The following is an 18,010-nucleotide window of genomic DNA, read 5'->3' as shown; positions in this document are numbered from 1 at the left end:
TTATTTGCAATAGTTTCTCAATCATATTCACCTAAAGTTGGCATCGACTAGGCTACTTTTTAGATCAGACTTGCAGATTCGGTGCCTCTTTTTAAATCCCTGCTGAAGACAAGACTTTTATGAAGATACATTAAAAGCATGATTTTAATTAGCTATTAGCTAATGGCTATTTTTTTAATTCTCCTTCCTCCTGTCTTTGTTAGTAATTTTATGATATGAAGCACTTTTACTTGAAATTGACAGCCTGGTCTCAGACTAGATGTAACATAGTAAATGTAAATCTGTGAAATGCAAAATAGTATGATATGTTACTTTTGGTATGGTTACATAACAGATGGTTAATTAAATGAAAGCAAAGTGGTTGACTGGGTGGGCGTATAAGGCGAACGTCTAGCAACCCAAAGGTTGAGAGTTTGAACCTCATCACGGACAACTTTAGAAACTGCTTACTACTTTTTTGCTACTTTGCAACTACTTAACATGCTAGCTAACCCTTCCCCTAACCCTTTTAGCTAACCATAACCATTTTAGCTAACCATTTCCCTGACCTTAACCCTAACCCCAAGCCTAGCTAACATTAGCCAGCTAGCTAAAGTTAGCCACCTAGCTATATTTTGTAACATACTGTATGTTTTATTGTAATTTGTAACATATCATACAAAATGGGTGGTGAACATCCTTAAATTAATACATACCCTACAAAACGTAACACATCATACTATATACAGTGTCTTTCGAAAGTATTCAGACCCCTTGACTTTTTCCACATTTTGTTACGTTACTGGTTTATTCTAAAATGTATTAAATTGCTTTCCTCCCTCAATCTACACACAGTACCCCATAATGACAAAGCAAAAATATTTATAAAAACTGATATGCCATTTACATAAGTATTCAGACCCTTTACTGAGTACTTTGTTGAAGCACCTTTGGCAGCGATTACAGCATCGAGTCTTCTTGGGTATGACGCTACAAGCTTGGCACACCTGTATTTGGGGAGTTTCTCCCATTCTTCTCTGCAGATCCTCTCAAGCTCTGTCAAGTTAGATGGGGAGCATTGCTGCACAGCTATTTTCAGGTCTCCCCAGAGACTTTCGATCGGGTTCAAGTCCGGCTCTGGCTTGGCCACTCAAGGACATTCAGAGACTTGTCCCGAAGCCAGTCCTATGTTGTCTTGGCTGTGTGTTTAGGGTTGCTGTCCTGTTGGAAGGTGAACCATTGCCCCAGTCTGAGGTCCCGAGCGCTCTGGAGCAGGTTTTCATCAAGGATCTCTCTGTACTTTGCACCGTTCATCTTTCCCTCATACCTGACTAGTCTCCCAGTACCTTCCACTGAAAAAGATCCCCACAGCATGATGCTGTCACCACCATGCTTCACCGTTGGGATGGTGCCAGGTTTCCTCCAGATGTGAAGCTTGGCATTAAGGCCAAAGAGTTCAATCTTGGCTTCATCAGACCAGAAAATCTTGTTTCTCATGGTCTGAGAGTCCTTTAGGTGCCTTTGGGCAAACTCCAAGCGGGCTGTCATGTGCCTTTTCATGAGGAGTGGCTCCTGTCTGGCCACTCTACTATAAAGGCCTGATTGGTGGAGTGCTGCAAAGATGGTTGTCCTTCTGGAAGGTTTTCCCATCTCCACATAGGAACTCTGGTGCTCTGACAGATTGACCATCAGGTTCTTGGACATCTCCCTGACCAAGGCCCTTCCCCCCCGATTGCTCAGTTTGGCCAGGTGGCCAACTCTAGGAAGAGTCTCTGTGGTTCCAAACTTCTTCCATTTAAGAATGATGGAGGCCACTGTGTTCTTGTGGACCTTCAAGGCTGCAGACATTTTTTGATATCCTTCCCCAGATCTGTGCCTTGGCACAACCCTGTCTCAGAGGTCTACGGACAATTCCTTCGACCTCATGGCTTGGCTTTTGCTCTGACATGCACTGTCAACTGTGGGACCTTATTTACACAGGTGTGTGCCTTTCCAAATCATGTACAATCAATTGAATTTACCACAGGTGGTTTCCAAACAAGTTGTAGAAGCATCTCAAGGATGATCAATGGAAATAGGATCCATTTCGAGTCTCATAGAAAATATGCTGAATACTTAAGTAAATAAGGTATTTGCTTTTTATTTTAAATACACTTGCTAACATTTCTAAAAACCTGTTTTCGCTTTGTCATTATGGGATATTGTGTGTAGATTGCTGAGGGGATAAAAAATATATATTTTTGAATAAGGCTAACGTAACAAAATGTGGAAAAAGTCAAGGGGTCTGAATACTTTCCGATGGGCTGTAGAGTGTCATAGATTTCCATACAGAATAATATGAAATGCTCTGAGACAAGGTTGCTATTGAAAAGCACAATAGAAATAAAGTTAACGTTGTATCCTCGAGCTACATCTATTGTTACAAAATGTTAATAAGTGACACCTCTGATTATGACCTTATGAACTGCGTTGCCCTGGGAAACGGATGCGCATTGTCATGAAGGTTCGTGCTCCTGTCAAAAGAAGATACCGATAGCAAGTTAGCTTGTCAGCTGGGCTAGCTAAATACCACTTGTAGCCTACAAAAAGGTAATTAAGAATGCAAGTGCAACTCATTAATTTGTCAATTATTGAACAGCTAATAAGGAATTTCATAACTTTTAGCTTTTGCCTTTGGCCAATTTTATAGTTTTTCTGGTCATTATTAAAGCAAGGGTGATACAGTAGCTAGCTAGCTAACGTTATTTAACTAGCTAAAAATGCAAATTTTTCAAAATGAATATGAAATATCCAAGCCTATAGTAACTAGTTAACTTCTAGCTAACTTTGGATAACATTATTTTTGCATGTAATGAGTGTTTGTCATGTCAATGATGGATAACAATTCAACAACAACGTTGAGTATTGAACATTTCCAGATTGTTGGTCTATGAAAAATGTTAACCTGTATGTATGGTTTCCGTAGATTGAACCAACCGGTTCATGACATTACAGCGCTGTCAGCCATGTCCAGACTACATCACCTGTATGGCCTGTTGAGGTACCTGATGATGTCACTCAGTGGCTTCATATTTGTAAGTGCATCGTTTTTTGGGGGGGGTTATCTGTAGATTATACCAAAAGAGGCTATTAGGCTGGACCTCAATCAAACCCACACTGCAGAACGATTACATTCACTACAACATGTAGGTTGGAGTGAAAGTTCGATAGAATCATCAGACCTCAGAGAATCTCCTTTGAATCTCCATGGTGCTGCTTTTTAGGATGGCAATATAAATGAATGTATTTATGGTTGTTTGTAATTTTGTCTTGCCTTTTAATCATATTGTTTTTACCATTGAGGACCACTTTGGAAACAAGCGTTTTAATGAATACTTTCAAGTGATATCCTCTGGGTCCATATTGTACACTTTGTTGTATATGTCTGTTACCCAAAATAAATTCAATTCAAATAGCTTTTTAGTCCAAGACTATGCTTAATCGGTTCTAGGAAACTGGCCCTATGTGTTACTGATGGTATGCTCAGGATAGTCCAACATTTTAAATTCAATATAGTTTAGTTGAGGACCTGCATTCATTTCAGAATCTAGTTTGAACAACTCTTAGCCCGCGTCTACAGTAATTGTTGGGGAAAACACGATAATGATGCATCAATATGATCAATCTCATGTTAATTCACCCAATCAGTATGTCCAATGTCAATACACTCTATCAATACCCTTTACACGTTTGTTTTTTTAACCTTTGTTAAGAACAAATTATTATTTTCAATGACAACCCACTGTTCCTAGGCTAACTGCCTGTTCAGGGGCAGAACGGCAGATTTGTACCTTGTCAGCTCAGGGATTTGAACTTGCAACCTTTCGGTTACTAGTCCAACGCTCTAACAACCAGATGCGCATCCAATCTCATGGATGCGCATCTCATTCTCTACCCCAATATGGTCGCCTGACCAGTTCCCCCACTGTCTGGGACACTGTCTGGGACACTGTCTGGGACACTGTCTTAAATCAGAAGGTTCTACAATCTAGTCATTCTAACTCTATGGTCCATCTCTTCCCCCATCCAGGTGAGTGGCCTTGTGCTGTTTGGCCTAGGCGTGTGGATTAGGTACGGGGCGGCCACCTTTGTCCAGGTGATGGGCTCTTTCTCGGCACAGCTGGTGACCATCAGCTATGTGTGTATGTGCCTGGGGGCCATCCTGTCTCTGCTGGGGTTCATTGGCTGCTACGGGGCCTGGAGCGAGAACCGCTGCCTCATCTTGCTGGTAAGAGACCGTGAATCCCAAATCGCCCCGACCAATTCGCTCTGAGGGCCCTCTGTTGACGCGTGTTGATGTCAAAACTCAGAGGGTGACTTCCAGAGGGTGACAAGGGGGTCAATAAACTCTAACTTCTGGACAAACTTGTGACTTGAAGGAGTCAATTCATGTTTCACTTTTAAATAATAAAACAAACATGAAATTCAAATGAGCAAATTTCCCCTGTCGTTTTACAAGATATAAACCTCATCGACAGTATAACATGGGGGGGACTACCATTTGGGGCTCAGTCTAGAAGAAAGGTGGGTCACTTTTGTGGAGTGTAGTCTTCATAAAGTCTTGGTAATGGTTGAGAGTGTTAGAAGGAGCCATTTTGGCCTACTTATTTGGTTGTTGTGTTGTGTAGTCTATACCCTTGTTAATCAAACCTCTCCTCGGGGACCCCCAGATGTTTCACAATTTTGTTGTAGCCCTGAACTAGCACACCTGGGCCACGTTCAGTTGCCAAATGTTGTCGAACATTGCAGATAGTGAAGCCATGAGTATAGCCGACATGATTCCTTTTTCCACATGTTGGAGAGGCATGTTTGTTCTACATAACATATTTCTATCTGAACGTTCCAAGATGTTGTGTCCTTCTGAACGGATTTAAGTAGTCAATCAAGGGCTTGATTATTAGTTGAATCAGATGTGCTAGGCAAGTTCCACAGAGAAATTTGATGGTTGCTCTATAGTCTTTGCGTATTCCACTTAAAGAGATTGAACGGGATCTTAAGCATTTACGAATTCGTAACATATCGTACGAATTGGAATTGCTAACATAGCATAAGAATTGCACGATTTTTAAAAAATATCTATTTTGTTTGGGACGTAGCATATCATTCGAAATGGATGACGTTGTACAAAATTGTGCACACTTTTCAGGCGCCTGTTTTGGCTAGTGAGCGCTACTTTCAAAACTACTGGGTGAAATTATACAAAACATCTGTAGCGTCACTTTAATTATTTGTACACTAGATGGAACTATATGTTGGGTCACAGGAGACCAGAAAGTGGGAATGCACAGGTATAGAGAGTGTACAGTTCTTACCCTGCTCACCTTTGGAACTATGTTGTGGTTGATTCTAACCCTCTCCTTGATCTGACAGTATTTCTTCATCGTGTCCATGATGTTTACAGCTGAGGTTACTGGGGTTATTTTCATCTTGGTGTACAAAGATCTGGTAAGCACAGACGATCCACTCTCACGCCCTCACTGGCTCAACTGTAACTATGATAATGTGCAAAACACAGATTATCCACTCACCCTCACTGTTTAAACTGTAAAGAAGATGCCATACAAAGCACATACAATCCACTCACACCCTCACTGTCTAAACTGCAAAATAAAAAGTGTACGAAGCACAGACAATCCACATTGACCCTATCCTCACTGTCTAAACTGCAACAAAGATACTGTACAATGCACAGATGATCTATTCACTTTCACTATCTAAACTGCAACAAAGAAACTGTACAAAGCACAGATGATTCACACACAGCCTTACTGTCTGAACTGCTACAAAAATGCTGTAAAGTTTTCTTGGTGGGATTAACAGTCAAGCACTGGGGTAAATGATTGGGCGACTTCCTGTGTTTCAGGTGGAGGTTATGATTCGTGGAGCCAGTAAGGACTCTTTACGGATGTCCTATATGGGACCAACGGCTTCAGACCCCATATCAACAGCCTGGAACACCATCATGGTCCATGTTAGTGGGCTATGTGAACTCTGACTTTAAAGGGGCAATCAGCAATGGCTACATTCATTTTTTGGACTTATAAATTATTTATATGTACCCATTGATTCTTGAAGTTTATAACTTATAAATGCCTCATGAGCTTAGTTCAGAACCCAAAATATACTGTAAGCTTGTTTTACTCCAATGTTTGTGAACAAAGTAAATGTAAACAAACACTATATAGCCTAAAAACATTGTTACAACTATGATGTTGATATCATGGATGATCAGTCCTTGAATCCATATCTCTGTTTATGAATTTGAGAGTGGTTAAATTTCTCCAGCCTCATCCCTCAGCTTTTTACCAAAACAGGTGGGGGGGACACTTTGTCATTGTTTTTACTGCTGATTGCTGCTTAATACCAGTAGGATCTACCATACCCTGGGTACCAGTCTATCATTCCACTCCTTGCCTCTCATTGTCATGCCAAACTTTGGCATATGACACGAACTACAAGGAGTGCAATGTTTGCACTAAACAGGTCTGGTATTCAGACTAGAGCTACCATTCTTCACTGTACATGTGCAAAAGCTCCGGAAGAAACATCTAAGCCCATCGAAATTGTCAATGGGAACCAATAGAAGCCCATCTGTTTCACTGTCTCAACGCTCTGCCTTTCTCTACTGTGTGCAGTACAAGTGCTGTGGCTTTGACAACTCCACGGATGACTTCAAGAACTCCGCGTTCAGTGCTAACACTGGCCTGTTGTACCCCAAGACGTGCTGTGTTGACCTGACGAGCACCGCCTGCGACGGCCTCGACACCACCCAGGGCCTGATACACCCAAAGGTAGGGTAGACTTTTCCACATGAATAAGCCGAGCCAAACCAAGCTGTACCGAGCTGGCCTGGTTACACATCCACCATAGCTGGGACGACTTTGACCCCTTTCACTCTATCGTGTTGACCCACATCAAACTGTTCTGGTTTGGATATGTTCTTACATTTGTCTTTTTCAGCATGGTTCCAGAAACTATGGTGGATGTAGCAGTGTCAAAAGCCATTACTCCGTTGCCTATTTCTAAGGGCCAAATCCTAACTTGGGTAGTGGCCATGTCTTGTGAAGGAACAGATGGTGACATCCTCTTTATCTATCTGTCGGTCACCAGAGCTGCATTAACAAACTGATCAATGTGATCCGGGACCAGAGCGTCATCTTTGGCTCCACTGCTTCTGGGATCTGTGTCATGGAGGTAAGTGTCCTTCCAGATTAGCCCAAACTTATATGGTGAGATTTGCCCAAACTTACACTACCGTTCAAAAGTTTGGGGTCACTTAGAAATGACCTTGTTTTTGTCCATTAAAATAACATAAAATTGATCAAAAATACAGTGTAGACATTGTTAATGTTTTAAATGACTATTGTAGCTAGAAACGGCTGATTTCTTTTAATGGAATATCTACATAGGCGTACAGAGGCCCATTATCAGCAACCATCACTCTTGTGTTCCAATGGCACGTTGTGTTAGCTAATCCAAGTTTATCATTTTAAAAGGCTAATTGATCATTAAAAAACCCTTTTGCAATTATGTTTTGCACAGCTGAAAATTGTTGTTCTGATTAAAGAAGCAATAAAACCGGCCTTCTTTAGACTAGTTGAGTATCTGGAGCATCAGCATTTGGGGGTTCGATTACAGGCTCAAAATGGCCAGAAACAAAGAACTTTCTTCTGAAACTCGTCAGTATATTCTTGTTCTGAGAAATGAAGGCTATACCATGTACTACTCCCTTCACAGAACAGCACAAACTGGCCCTAACCAGAATAGAAAGAGGAATGGGAGGCCCCAGTGCACAGCTGAGCAAGAGGTACAAGTGCATTAGAGTGTCTAGTTTGAGAAACAGACACCTCACAAGTCCTCAACTGGCAGCTTCATTAAATAGTACCCGCAAAACACCAGTCTCAACGTCAACAGGGAAGAGGCGACTCCGGGATGCTGGCCTTCTAGGCAGAGTTCCTCTGTCCAGTTTCTGTGTTCTTTTGACCATATTTTATTTGTATTGGCCAGTCTGAGATATGGCCAGCAGCCTTCATTTCTCAGAACAAGAATAGACTGATGAATTTCAGAAGAAATTTCTTTGTTTCTGGCCATTTTGAGCCTGTAATCTCACCCACAAATGCTGATGCTCCAGATACTCAACTAGTCTAAAGAAGGTCAGTTTTATTGCTTCTTTAATCAGAACAACCGTTTTCAGCTGTGCTAACATAATTGCAAAGGGGTTTTCTAATTATCAATTAGCCTTTTAAAATTATAAACTTGGATTAGCTAACGCAATGTGACATTGGAACACAGGAGTGATGGTTGCTGATAATTGGCCTCTGTACGACTATGTAAATATTGCATTAAAAATCAGACGTTTCCAGCTACAATAGTCATTTACAACATTGTCTACACTGTATTTCTGATCAATTTGATGTTATTTTAATAGACAAAAAATGTGCTTTTCTTTCAAAAACAAGGACATTTCTAAGTGACCCCAAACTTTTGAATGGTAGCGTATATGGTGAGAGTTGCCCAAATGTATATGGGGAGAGTTGCCCAAATGTATATGGGGAGAGTTGCCTAAATGTATATGGGGAGAGTTACCTAAATGTATATGGGGAGAGTTGCCCAAATGTATATGGGGAGAGTTACCCAAATGTATATGATGAGAGTTACCCAAATGTATATGGGGAGAGTTACCCAAATGTATATGGGGAGAGTTACCCAAATGTATATGATGAGAGTTACCCAAATGTATATGGGGAGAGTTACCCAAATGTATATGGGGAGAGTTGCCCAAATGTATATGGGGAGAGTTACCCAAATGTATATGGGGAGAGTTACCTAAATGTCTATGGGGAGAGTTGCCCAAATGTATATGATGAGAGTTGCCCAAATGTATATGATGAGAGTTGCCCAAATGTATATGATGAGAGTTACCTAAATGTCTATGATGAGAGTTACCCAAATGTATATGATGAGAGTTGCCCAAATGTATATGGGGAGAGTTACCTAAATGTATATGGGGAGAGTTGCCCAAATGTATATGGGGAGAGTTGCCCAAATGTATATGGGGAGAGTTGCCCAAATGTATATGGGGAGAGTTGCCCAAATGTATATGGGGAGAGTTACCCAAATGTATATGGGGAGAGTTACCCAAATGTATATGGGGAGAGTTACCCAAATGTATATGGGGAGAGTTACCCAAATGTATATGGTGAGAGTTACCTAAATGTCTATGGGGAGAGTTACCTAAATGTATATGGGGAGAGTTGCCCAAATGTATATGGGGAGAGTTACCCAAATGTATATGGGGAGAGTTGCCCAAATGTATATGATGAGAGTTGCCCAAATGTGTATGGGGAGAGTTGCCCAAATGTATATGGGGAGAGTTACCCAAATGTATATGGGGAGAGTTGCCCAAATGTATATGATGAGAGTTGCCCAAATGTATATGGGGAGAGTTGCCCAAACATATATGGGGACAAAATGACTAGAGGGTAGAGACATTGGCCACAAACAGTCACAGGTGGTTTCCATTGTGATCACCATTGTGTAAATAAAAGTCTTAAACAGTAAATTGGCCTTGTGAATCAACAAGGATCGACAAAATAACACAATCACTGCTAGCTGTTATTGAGTCTCTCACTCAGGAAGACAGTGTCATGAATGGAGTCATTTCAATAGTGGATGCCAAGGCAGATAAGACTAAGTCTACATCCCAAATGGAACCCTATTCCCTATATGGTGCACTATTTTTGACCAGGGCCCATATCAAAGGTAGTGCACCATGTACAGTAGGGAATAGCGTGCTATTTGGGATGCAGTCTTATGCTATTTGGGATGTAGACTTATGCTATTTAGGATGCAGATCTGCCTTTGCATCCACGATTGAAATGACTCCATTCATGACACTGTTCTCCTGAGAGACTCCACAACCACTAATACCACCCCAACACAAATGAACTGAAACATTAGCTTAGCCTCAAAGTTAGACTTTTGTGTTAAAACATAGTTTCCACATGCACTGTGTGTGTGTGTGTGTGTGTGTGTGTGTGTGTGTGTGTGTGTGTGTGTGTGTGTGTGTGTGTGTGTGCGCGTGCTCGATGTGAACAACCCCATTACCACATGAGTGAACTCAGCAAAGCCAGCTAAACCTATTTCAGAAGAGTCAAAGTTAGACAGAGCTATAGTTTCCCTTCCGTGGCCTGTGGTGTGTGTTAATGACGCTTCAATGTGTTTCCCGTGGCCAAATACGTGTGTGTGGTTTTTGTTGTGTGTGTCTGTTTCAGTTGGCGTCCATGATGGTGTCAGCAGTGTTGTTCGTCAGACTAGGCAACACCTATTATTAGACCAGCAGCAACACAGACAACAGAGCCTGACCCAGGCATGGTAGGTCAACCAGACCAGAGACAACACCATAATAAATGAGACTTGCAGATGAAGCCTCCTTGTCAGTAGACTGTGGTTATTGTGGTGCTTAGGGTTTATGGTAGATGGGGAGTGGTTGTCTCTCTCTGTATGTGAATTTGTGATGATTAGCAGTCTAGTGAACAGGAAAACTCTTTGACAACTACTCCCTCTTGTGGAATATATCTGAAGTGTCAGAGGCAGAATCACAGTATCATGGTCAGTCACATGTCTGGGAACATTAAGTAACATTGAGTTATAATATAATAATATATGCCATTTAGCAGACACTTTAATCCAAAGGGGTTTATGGTAGTACGTACATACATTTTTGTTCTCCTTAACAGTCACTTCACTCAGTAACAGTTATTCTGAACTTCACTTGGTCAGGTGTCTAACAGATAGAAGCTGCCTATGGGAAAGTGGTCGAGGGGGGGTGGGGATGGGAAATTTCATGTGTCAATTAACACAGAGCCCATGGGAACTCCTAGCAGGGTTCTAGAACTCCAGACAGCCAGTGATTGATCAGGTCATGGGTGAGAGAACACAGGACTCTAATGGCATTATGATGGGCCATAACAAGGGAGCTGGGCTTTATACCCACGGAACATAAACCCATTATGACTTTACCACCACATGTAGTGAAAGCCCGTTGTTTGGCTAGGTATTATTCTGTTGATACAGGGTACCTCTCAAACTCACATCCTCAGAGCTTAGCAAAACTCTATAGAACTACTTCAAATGTCTTCACCACCTTTCAAACACTCACCTGTAATAAACTTAAACCCTTTGAAGTTGTAAATGTCAATGGATCTTATGACCCAGCAGGTGTAGTTCAGTCTGGGCGGTTCTTGATGTTTAAAGAAAGATGTTTTTATGGTATTATGTCATGTTTTGTGTTGATCCCAGGAAGAGTAGCTGCTGCTTCAGCAACTGCTAATGGGGATCCTAATAAAATCCTAAATGCTAGGTGTGATATACTGACCATTAGCATGGGAATTATGACACCTTCCAAGAGGCTAAGGCTGGGTTGGTTATTTCTTATAAAAGGCTGCCACCAACTCCAGTGTCTCGTAGCCCAGACTGACAGCAAGGTTTCCATTTGGAACCTTGAACCACTAAAATATAGACAACCAATTGATTATTGATTTATTTGCTGCGGAATAATTAGCGTTTTCTGAATCTGGAACAAAATATCAAAGATTTTCTCTTTTTGTTGGGGAAAAATGACTTTCTTCATCAACTTTGTGTTTTTGTCCACATTTTCTGCCGTGGCTTTGTCTCTTCCATTCCCTCACAACTCCATCAAGAACGTTCCTAAGAATGGCGCGAGCCGGGACTTTGAATCATCCGGTAACGGTCCAGTCGACGAACAGGAGCCTTTTCGGGGAACGGTCAAAGTAGTCAAACTCAACCCCAATAACCTGGGTCTGTCGGGTCTTTTTAGACGAGGCGGGATTTTCCCCCGAGGTGCGCCCGGTCCGAGGATGCCTTTCCCAGCCTTCTTGTCCACGGGTCGCCCTGGCCCTCCTGCGCTCCCTGACAAAGCAGCTGCGGTGCCTCTGCATCCACTGTCACATCTGCACCACGGCAGTCAGGGCAATGGCGGGATGGGTTTGAAGAAGAGGCAAGGATTTGAGATGTGGCAAAGGGCCATGGATAAGAGCGACCACAGTAAGGCCATGTCCATGTCGCTGCCCCTCAGTCTCAAAGACTCTGCCAACAGACAGAGCTGCGCCGCGGTGCCTTTTACTCAGGTGAGGCAGACCTTTCAATTTTGGTTAATAATGACAAAGATGGTGTAGGACAATAGAGGACCGTAGGCCTAATGTTTAATCAAATTATTAGACTAAATTAGAAAGTTAAAAGTGATATTTTTAATAAGTAGGGCCTAATGCTTGAAACATCAAAATACGAAATGTTTATGCGAGTCTAATTTTTAAAAAATTGATCTTCCATGTACAGCGGATAACGTCGGATGGCTGCGAAGCGGTGACAGTCCACAACAAACTGTGCTTCGGTCAATGCAGTTCGCTGTTCATTCCCTCTGGTTGGGAGTCTGCCAGGCTGACGGGTGCAGGGGGACACCGCCGCGCGCCTTGTTCCCGCTGCGCTCCATCCAAGGCTCACACGGTGACGGTGCCTCTGCGCTGTGGGGTGGAGGTGCGGGAGAAGCGCGTGATGGTGGTGGAAGAATGCAAATGTGAGACTGGTCGTGAGGAGGGGAATATTGAGGCTGTGGCCTCCATGCACTTGTAACTGAAGATACTGTAGTTTAAGGGCGACATTTTCCAGGTGCAAATGCTCTGTGCGAATTAGAAAACGCACACTGCGAGATTATAATGAAGTTTATAGTATTTTTGCACATTGCAACGCAACATTCTTGCACTACGAAGATATCGCCCTAAATACTTGTTCCCCCCCCCCCCCACAGCACCTGCTCTAGCCTATTTTGATGACTATTCATCATTTTTGGACAGAAAATATTTCTATTGTGATGTCAGATGTGGACATTGATTATGTGTATTGTATGTGTGAGTCTGAATTTCTAATTCAGAGAAAAACGATTTGGAGGCAAGTGCCACCAATGATTGTTGACAAGTGACTAACATTTTTAGTCATGAACATTTCTGTTCAACCCTGTGGCAGAATGAGTCATCCACTCCACAGTGTAATCATGTTGAATAACTTGTTTAGTTTCATCTGAACTGAACTGCCTTTTCTTTTTGTGAAATAAAAATGTCAATCTATTTTTGGCTTGTTACTTGGTTTTACCCTTGATGTGCTTTGATTCATGCAAGAGAATCTACATAGAAAACATGTAGTATTCCAAGAGAATCTACATAGAAAACATGTAGTATTCCAAGAGAATCCACATAGAAAACATGTAGTATTCCAAGAGAATCCACATGGAAAACATGTAGTATTCCAAGAGAATCTACATAGAAAACATGTAGTATTCCAAGAGAATCCACATAGAAAACATGTAGTATTCCCAAGAGAATCCACATAGAAAACATGTAGTATTCCAAGAGAATCCACATAGAAAACATGTAGTATTCCAAGAGAATCTACATAGAAAACATGTAGTATTCCAGGAGAATATACATAGAAAACATGTAGTATTCCAAGCACTAAAGTATTCCAGTAGTATCGGCCTCCATGTTTTATTAAAATGTTTTAGTGCAGTTTCACCACACTCCAGTTACATCTGAAAGCAGTGAACTGCCCAAATGGCACACTATTTCTTATTTAGTGCACTATAGTCAGACGTAGTGCACTCTATAGGGGATAGGGTGCCATTTGGGATGAAGAGCTGGTGTGTACACAAGCATTGAACATGGGCACTTTAGAGGAGCAAACAGAGGGAATTGTTTCAGCATGAGACACTGCATTATGTATCAGGCATCTTGTCTCTTTCTCCCCTGGCTCTTTCACTGTGGTGGGAATTCTTCTTGACATCCTTAAAGCCACAATCTGGAGTTTGTGTTTCAGCAAAACGGTGGCCCTGCCACACTACTTGGTTTGGTATAAAACTGAGGGATAATGTAACCACTCAAAAATTAAAATCTGTTGTACCAATGATTCTTTAAGGTTATACTGAGCTTATGAGGCATTTATATGTTCCATTCCTCAACAATCAATGGGTATATAATTAGTTGAAATTACTATTGAACAGTGTCCCAGATCTCAGACTGTAGCTTTTAAACCTGCAGATGCACTTGAGTGTTTTCAGTTAGGGGCCTAAAACAAGTATTATTCATTTATTTCCTGGAACCTGGACCTTTGTGCGTGAGTGCATGTGTGTGTGTGTGTGTGTGTGCCTGGTAAAATGAACTCATCCCACACATCCATACATCCCCAGTGGAATATAAAGGAGGCTCTTCTTTACATTGTGTAGCCTGGCCTTGGCATGCTGTCAATAACACCGCTTACTTACTTACTCACAGCAATTTGCATTCAGTGTTTTATAAAGCTATGGGGGATGCTTGCATTGATTGAGACCCATGGATTTAGGCCTACATTTGCATTTGCAAAGGGTTGACGGCTATATTTCCACAAAAGAGTTTGACGAGAATAATATTTGCTCTGGACTTAACATATAGAATGAAATAAGGGGGTCTGGTTAGTAAGGAGGGGAAGGTCTGGGCTGTTGTTATTTCTCATCTCCGTTGAGTGGGGAGGTTACGAGGGTAAACTAACACATCCAATCAGAGTTGCCTCAGCTCTGAGGCCTACATCTCAATCATCCATCTGACGTGCTAATGATCAAGATATTTAATCAACAGACTGACTGGATATTCCAAGACTGAATGTTGCATGTTTGCATGCTTAATTTACATAATGGTGAAAGGGAAGTAATCTCAGGATATAGTGGGGGGAGGTCGTGCAGTATATGCTGGGAAGTACTGAGTGATCTTGAGATTGCGATCTCATGAGCAAAAAGCTTCATATCTCTTCACCCTATATCTTCCCCTTCTCCTCCTCACATTCCATGTGACTCATCTTCCTTCCTCTCTTCTCTGGAGAGAGAGAGAGAGGGAGGAGATAGAAGAGAGGTAAGGGGGAGGGTGATGGGAACACAGGAGGAACACTAGAGTATAGAGGGGGGAGAGAGAGGGGGACAGAGAGAAGGGGAGAGTAAAAGAAAGGGTACAGGATGGAGGAGGGGGGTCGGGCGTGATTGGAACAAACAAGGAGCACTAGAGTGCGCCCACTTAGCGAGACAGATGTCAGCCCTCTTGCATTGTGGGAGCTTCGTCGAGCACTCCTGCGTTTTTAAAGATGGCCTGGTTCCCATGGCGAGGGAGGGAGGGAATAGGGGCAGAGTGACGACGATGGGGGGGCTTATTCGTTTTTTGGCGTGGGCACGGCGACGCTGCCAAGTTCAACGCCTGGGGGATCCGATCATCGTCATGGCGGATCGCTAAGTGGCCTAGTTAACGCCAAAAGACAAACAATGAGGCTCAGAGTTTACACTTTCTTCAGGGGTCCCAGAGTTTAGTGGGAAGAATTGTAGTGAAGTGATCACAGTTCAAGTGCTCCATGCAATTAGAATAGGTTAGAATAGGTTCATTGTCCCCATTTTAGAGTCAGCGATTAGAAGCCCATTCCATTTGCATTCGTAGTCATTTATACTGAACAAAAATATAAAAGCAAGATGTAAAGTGTTGGTCCCATGTTTCATGAGCTGAAATTAAAAGATTGCAGACATTTTCCGTACTCACAAAAAGCTTATTTCTCAAAAATGTGGTGCCCAAATGTGTTTACATCCCTACTAGTGAGCATTTCTCCCTTGCCAAGATAATCCATCCACCTGACAGGTGTGGTAAATCAAAAAGCTGATGAAACAGCATGATCATTACTCAGGTGCACCTTGTGCTGGGGACAAAAAAAGGCCACTCTGAAATGCGCAGTTTTGTCTTACAACACAATGCCACAGATGTCTCAAGTTTTGAGGGAGTGTGCAGTTGGCATGCTGACTGCAGGTATGTCCACCAGAGCTGTTGCCAGAGAATTTCATGTTAATTTCTCTACCATAAGCTGCCTCCAACTTCGTTTTAGAGAATTTGGTACATCCAACCGGCCTTACAACCGCAGACCGTGTATCCACACCAGCCTAGGACGTCAAAATCCGTCTTCTTCACCTGCGGGATCGTCTGACACCAGTCACCCGGCCAGCTGATGAAACAGAGAGTATTTCTGTCTGTAATAATGCTCTTTTGTGGGGAAAAACTCATTCTGACTGGCAGGGCCTGGCTCCCCAGTGGGTGAGCCTATGCCCTCCCCGGCCCACCCATGGCTGCTCCTCTGCCCATTTATGTGAAATCCATAGATTAGGGCCTAATTAATTTAGTTAAATTGACTGATTTCCTTATATGAACTGTAACTCAGTAAAATCATTGAAATTGTTGCATGTTGTGTTAATTATATACAGTACATTCGGAAAGTATTCAGACCCCTTGACTTTTTCCACATTTTGTAACGTTACAGCCTTATTCTAAAAATGATTCCATATTTTTTTCCCTCATCAATTTACACACAATATTGAAATTTACACACAATACACCGCATATTGAAAAAGTAAAAACAGGTTTTTAGAAATGTTTGCAAATGTATACATGTTTTTTAATGGAAATATCACATTTACATAAGTATTCAAACCTACTCAGCCTGATATCCCCATGTCTTTGAGCTGTGTGGTGGGTTCTTCTCCTTGAAGCACCTTTGGCATCATTACAGCCTCTCTCTGTACTTTGTCCTTTCATCTTTCCCTTGATCCTGACTAGTCTCCCAGTCCCTGCCACTGAAAAACATCCCCACAGCATGATGCTGCCACCACTATGCTTCACTGTAGGGATGGTGCCAGGTTTCCTCCAGATGTGACACTCAGCATTCAGGCCAAAAAGTTCAATCTTGGTTTCATCAGACCAGAGAATCTTGTTTCTCATGGTCTGAGAGTCCTTTAGGTGCCTTTGGGCAAACTCCAAGCGGCCTGTCATGTACCTTTTACTGAGGAGTGGCTTCCGTCTGACCACTCTACCATAAAGGCCTGATTGGTGGAGTGCTGCAGAGATGGTGGTCATGGAAGGTTCTCCCATCTCCATATATGAACTCTGGTGCTCTGACAGATTGACCATCAGGTTCTTGGTCACCTCCCTGACCAAGGCGCTTCTTCCCCAATTGCTCAGTTTGGCCGGGTGGCCAGCTCTAGAATGAGCCTTGGTGGTTCCAAACTTCTTCCATTTAAGAATGATGGAGGCCACTGTGTTCTTGGGGGCCTTCAATGCTGCATACATTTTTTGGTACCCTTTCCCAGATCTGTGCCTGGACACAATCCTGTCTCGGAGCTCTACGGACAATTCCTTCGACCTCATGGCTTGGTTTTTGCTCTGACATGCACTGTCAACTGTGGGACCTTATATAGGCAGGTGTGTGCTTTTCCGAATCATGTCAAATCAATTGATGGTGGACTCCAATCAAGTTGTAGAAACACCTCAAGGATGATCAATGAAAATAGGATGCACCTGAGCTCAATTTCAAGTCTCATAGCAAAGTGTCTGAAATACTTATGCAAATAAGGTATTTCTGTTATTATTTTTAATACATTTGCAAACATTTCTAAAAACCTCTTTTCGCTTTCTCATTATGGGGTATTGTGTGTAGATTAATGAGGAAAAATATTTATTTAATCAATTTTAGAATAAGGCTGTAACGTAACAAAATGTGGAAATAGTCAAGGGGTCTGAATACTTTCCGAATGCACTAAATTTGTTCAGTATACATTGATTGTAAATCTCACCGTGTACCTTACTGAATATTGGTGGTTAATTAGGTCACCTCTCAGTTATCCCATAAACATGAGTTAACCAGAACCACCAAGAAAACCAGGCATGTGATCTTTGACCTGACCAGCTTGGCCCTCAGAGCCTTTTGGAGCAAACAGTTGTATTGGTAGTTAGACCTACTCAGCCTGATATCCCCATGTCTCTGAGCTGTGTGGTTGGTTCTGCTCCTTCAGACCTCTGACAGTGGGGCTAATTAAAAGCCTCCGGATGGCATGGCAGAGGACCGGACCTTCCCCAAACGCCTGAGGCTT

The 18,010-nt window shown here is 42.3% G+C and overlaps 2 protein-coding genes across 2 annotated transcripts; both read left to right on the top strand.

The window, feature by feature from the left end:
- The first annotated feature begins 85 nt into the window (after positions 1-85).
- LOC135535845 (tetraspanin-16-like) lies at positions 86-10,496 on the top strand. The gene is made up of 7 exons (XM_064962267.1): positions 86-3,053; positions 4,049-4,246; positions 5,389-5,463; positions 5,882-5,989; positions 6,654-6,809; positions 7,129-7,212; positions 10,293-10,496. The coding sequence occupies exons 1-7, from the start codon at positions 2,916-2,918 to the stop codon at positions 10,350-10,352; spliced, it is 819 nt and encodes a 272-aa protein (XP_064818339.1). The 5' UTR covers positions 86-2,915; the 3' UTR covers positions 10,353-10,496.
- A 979-nt stretch (positions 10,497-11,475) lies between these two features.
- On the top strand, positions 11,476-12,783 carry dand5 (DAN domain family, member 5). The gene is made up of 2 exons (XM_064954543.1): positions 11,476-12,167; positions 12,376-12,783. The coding sequence occupies exons 1-2, from the start codon at positions 11,637-11,639 to the stop codon at positions 12,667-12,669; spliced, it is 825 nt and encodes a 274-aa protein (XP_064810615.1). The 5' UTR covers positions 11,476-11,636; the 3' UTR covers positions 12,670-12,783.
- Positions 12,784-18,010: the final 5,227 nt, after the last annotated feature.

The sequence above is a fragment of the Oncorhynchus masou genome, chromosome 5, assembly GCF_036934945.1.
Source record: "Oncorhynchus masou masou isolate Uvic2021 chromosome 5, UVic_Omas_1.1, whole genome shotgun sequence".
Classification (NCBI taxonomy): Eukaryota; Metazoa; Chordata; class Actinopteri; order Salmoniformes; family Salmonidae; genus Oncorhynchus; species Oncorhynchus masou.
This window is presented reverse-complemented; position numbering and strand designations above follow the sequence as displayed.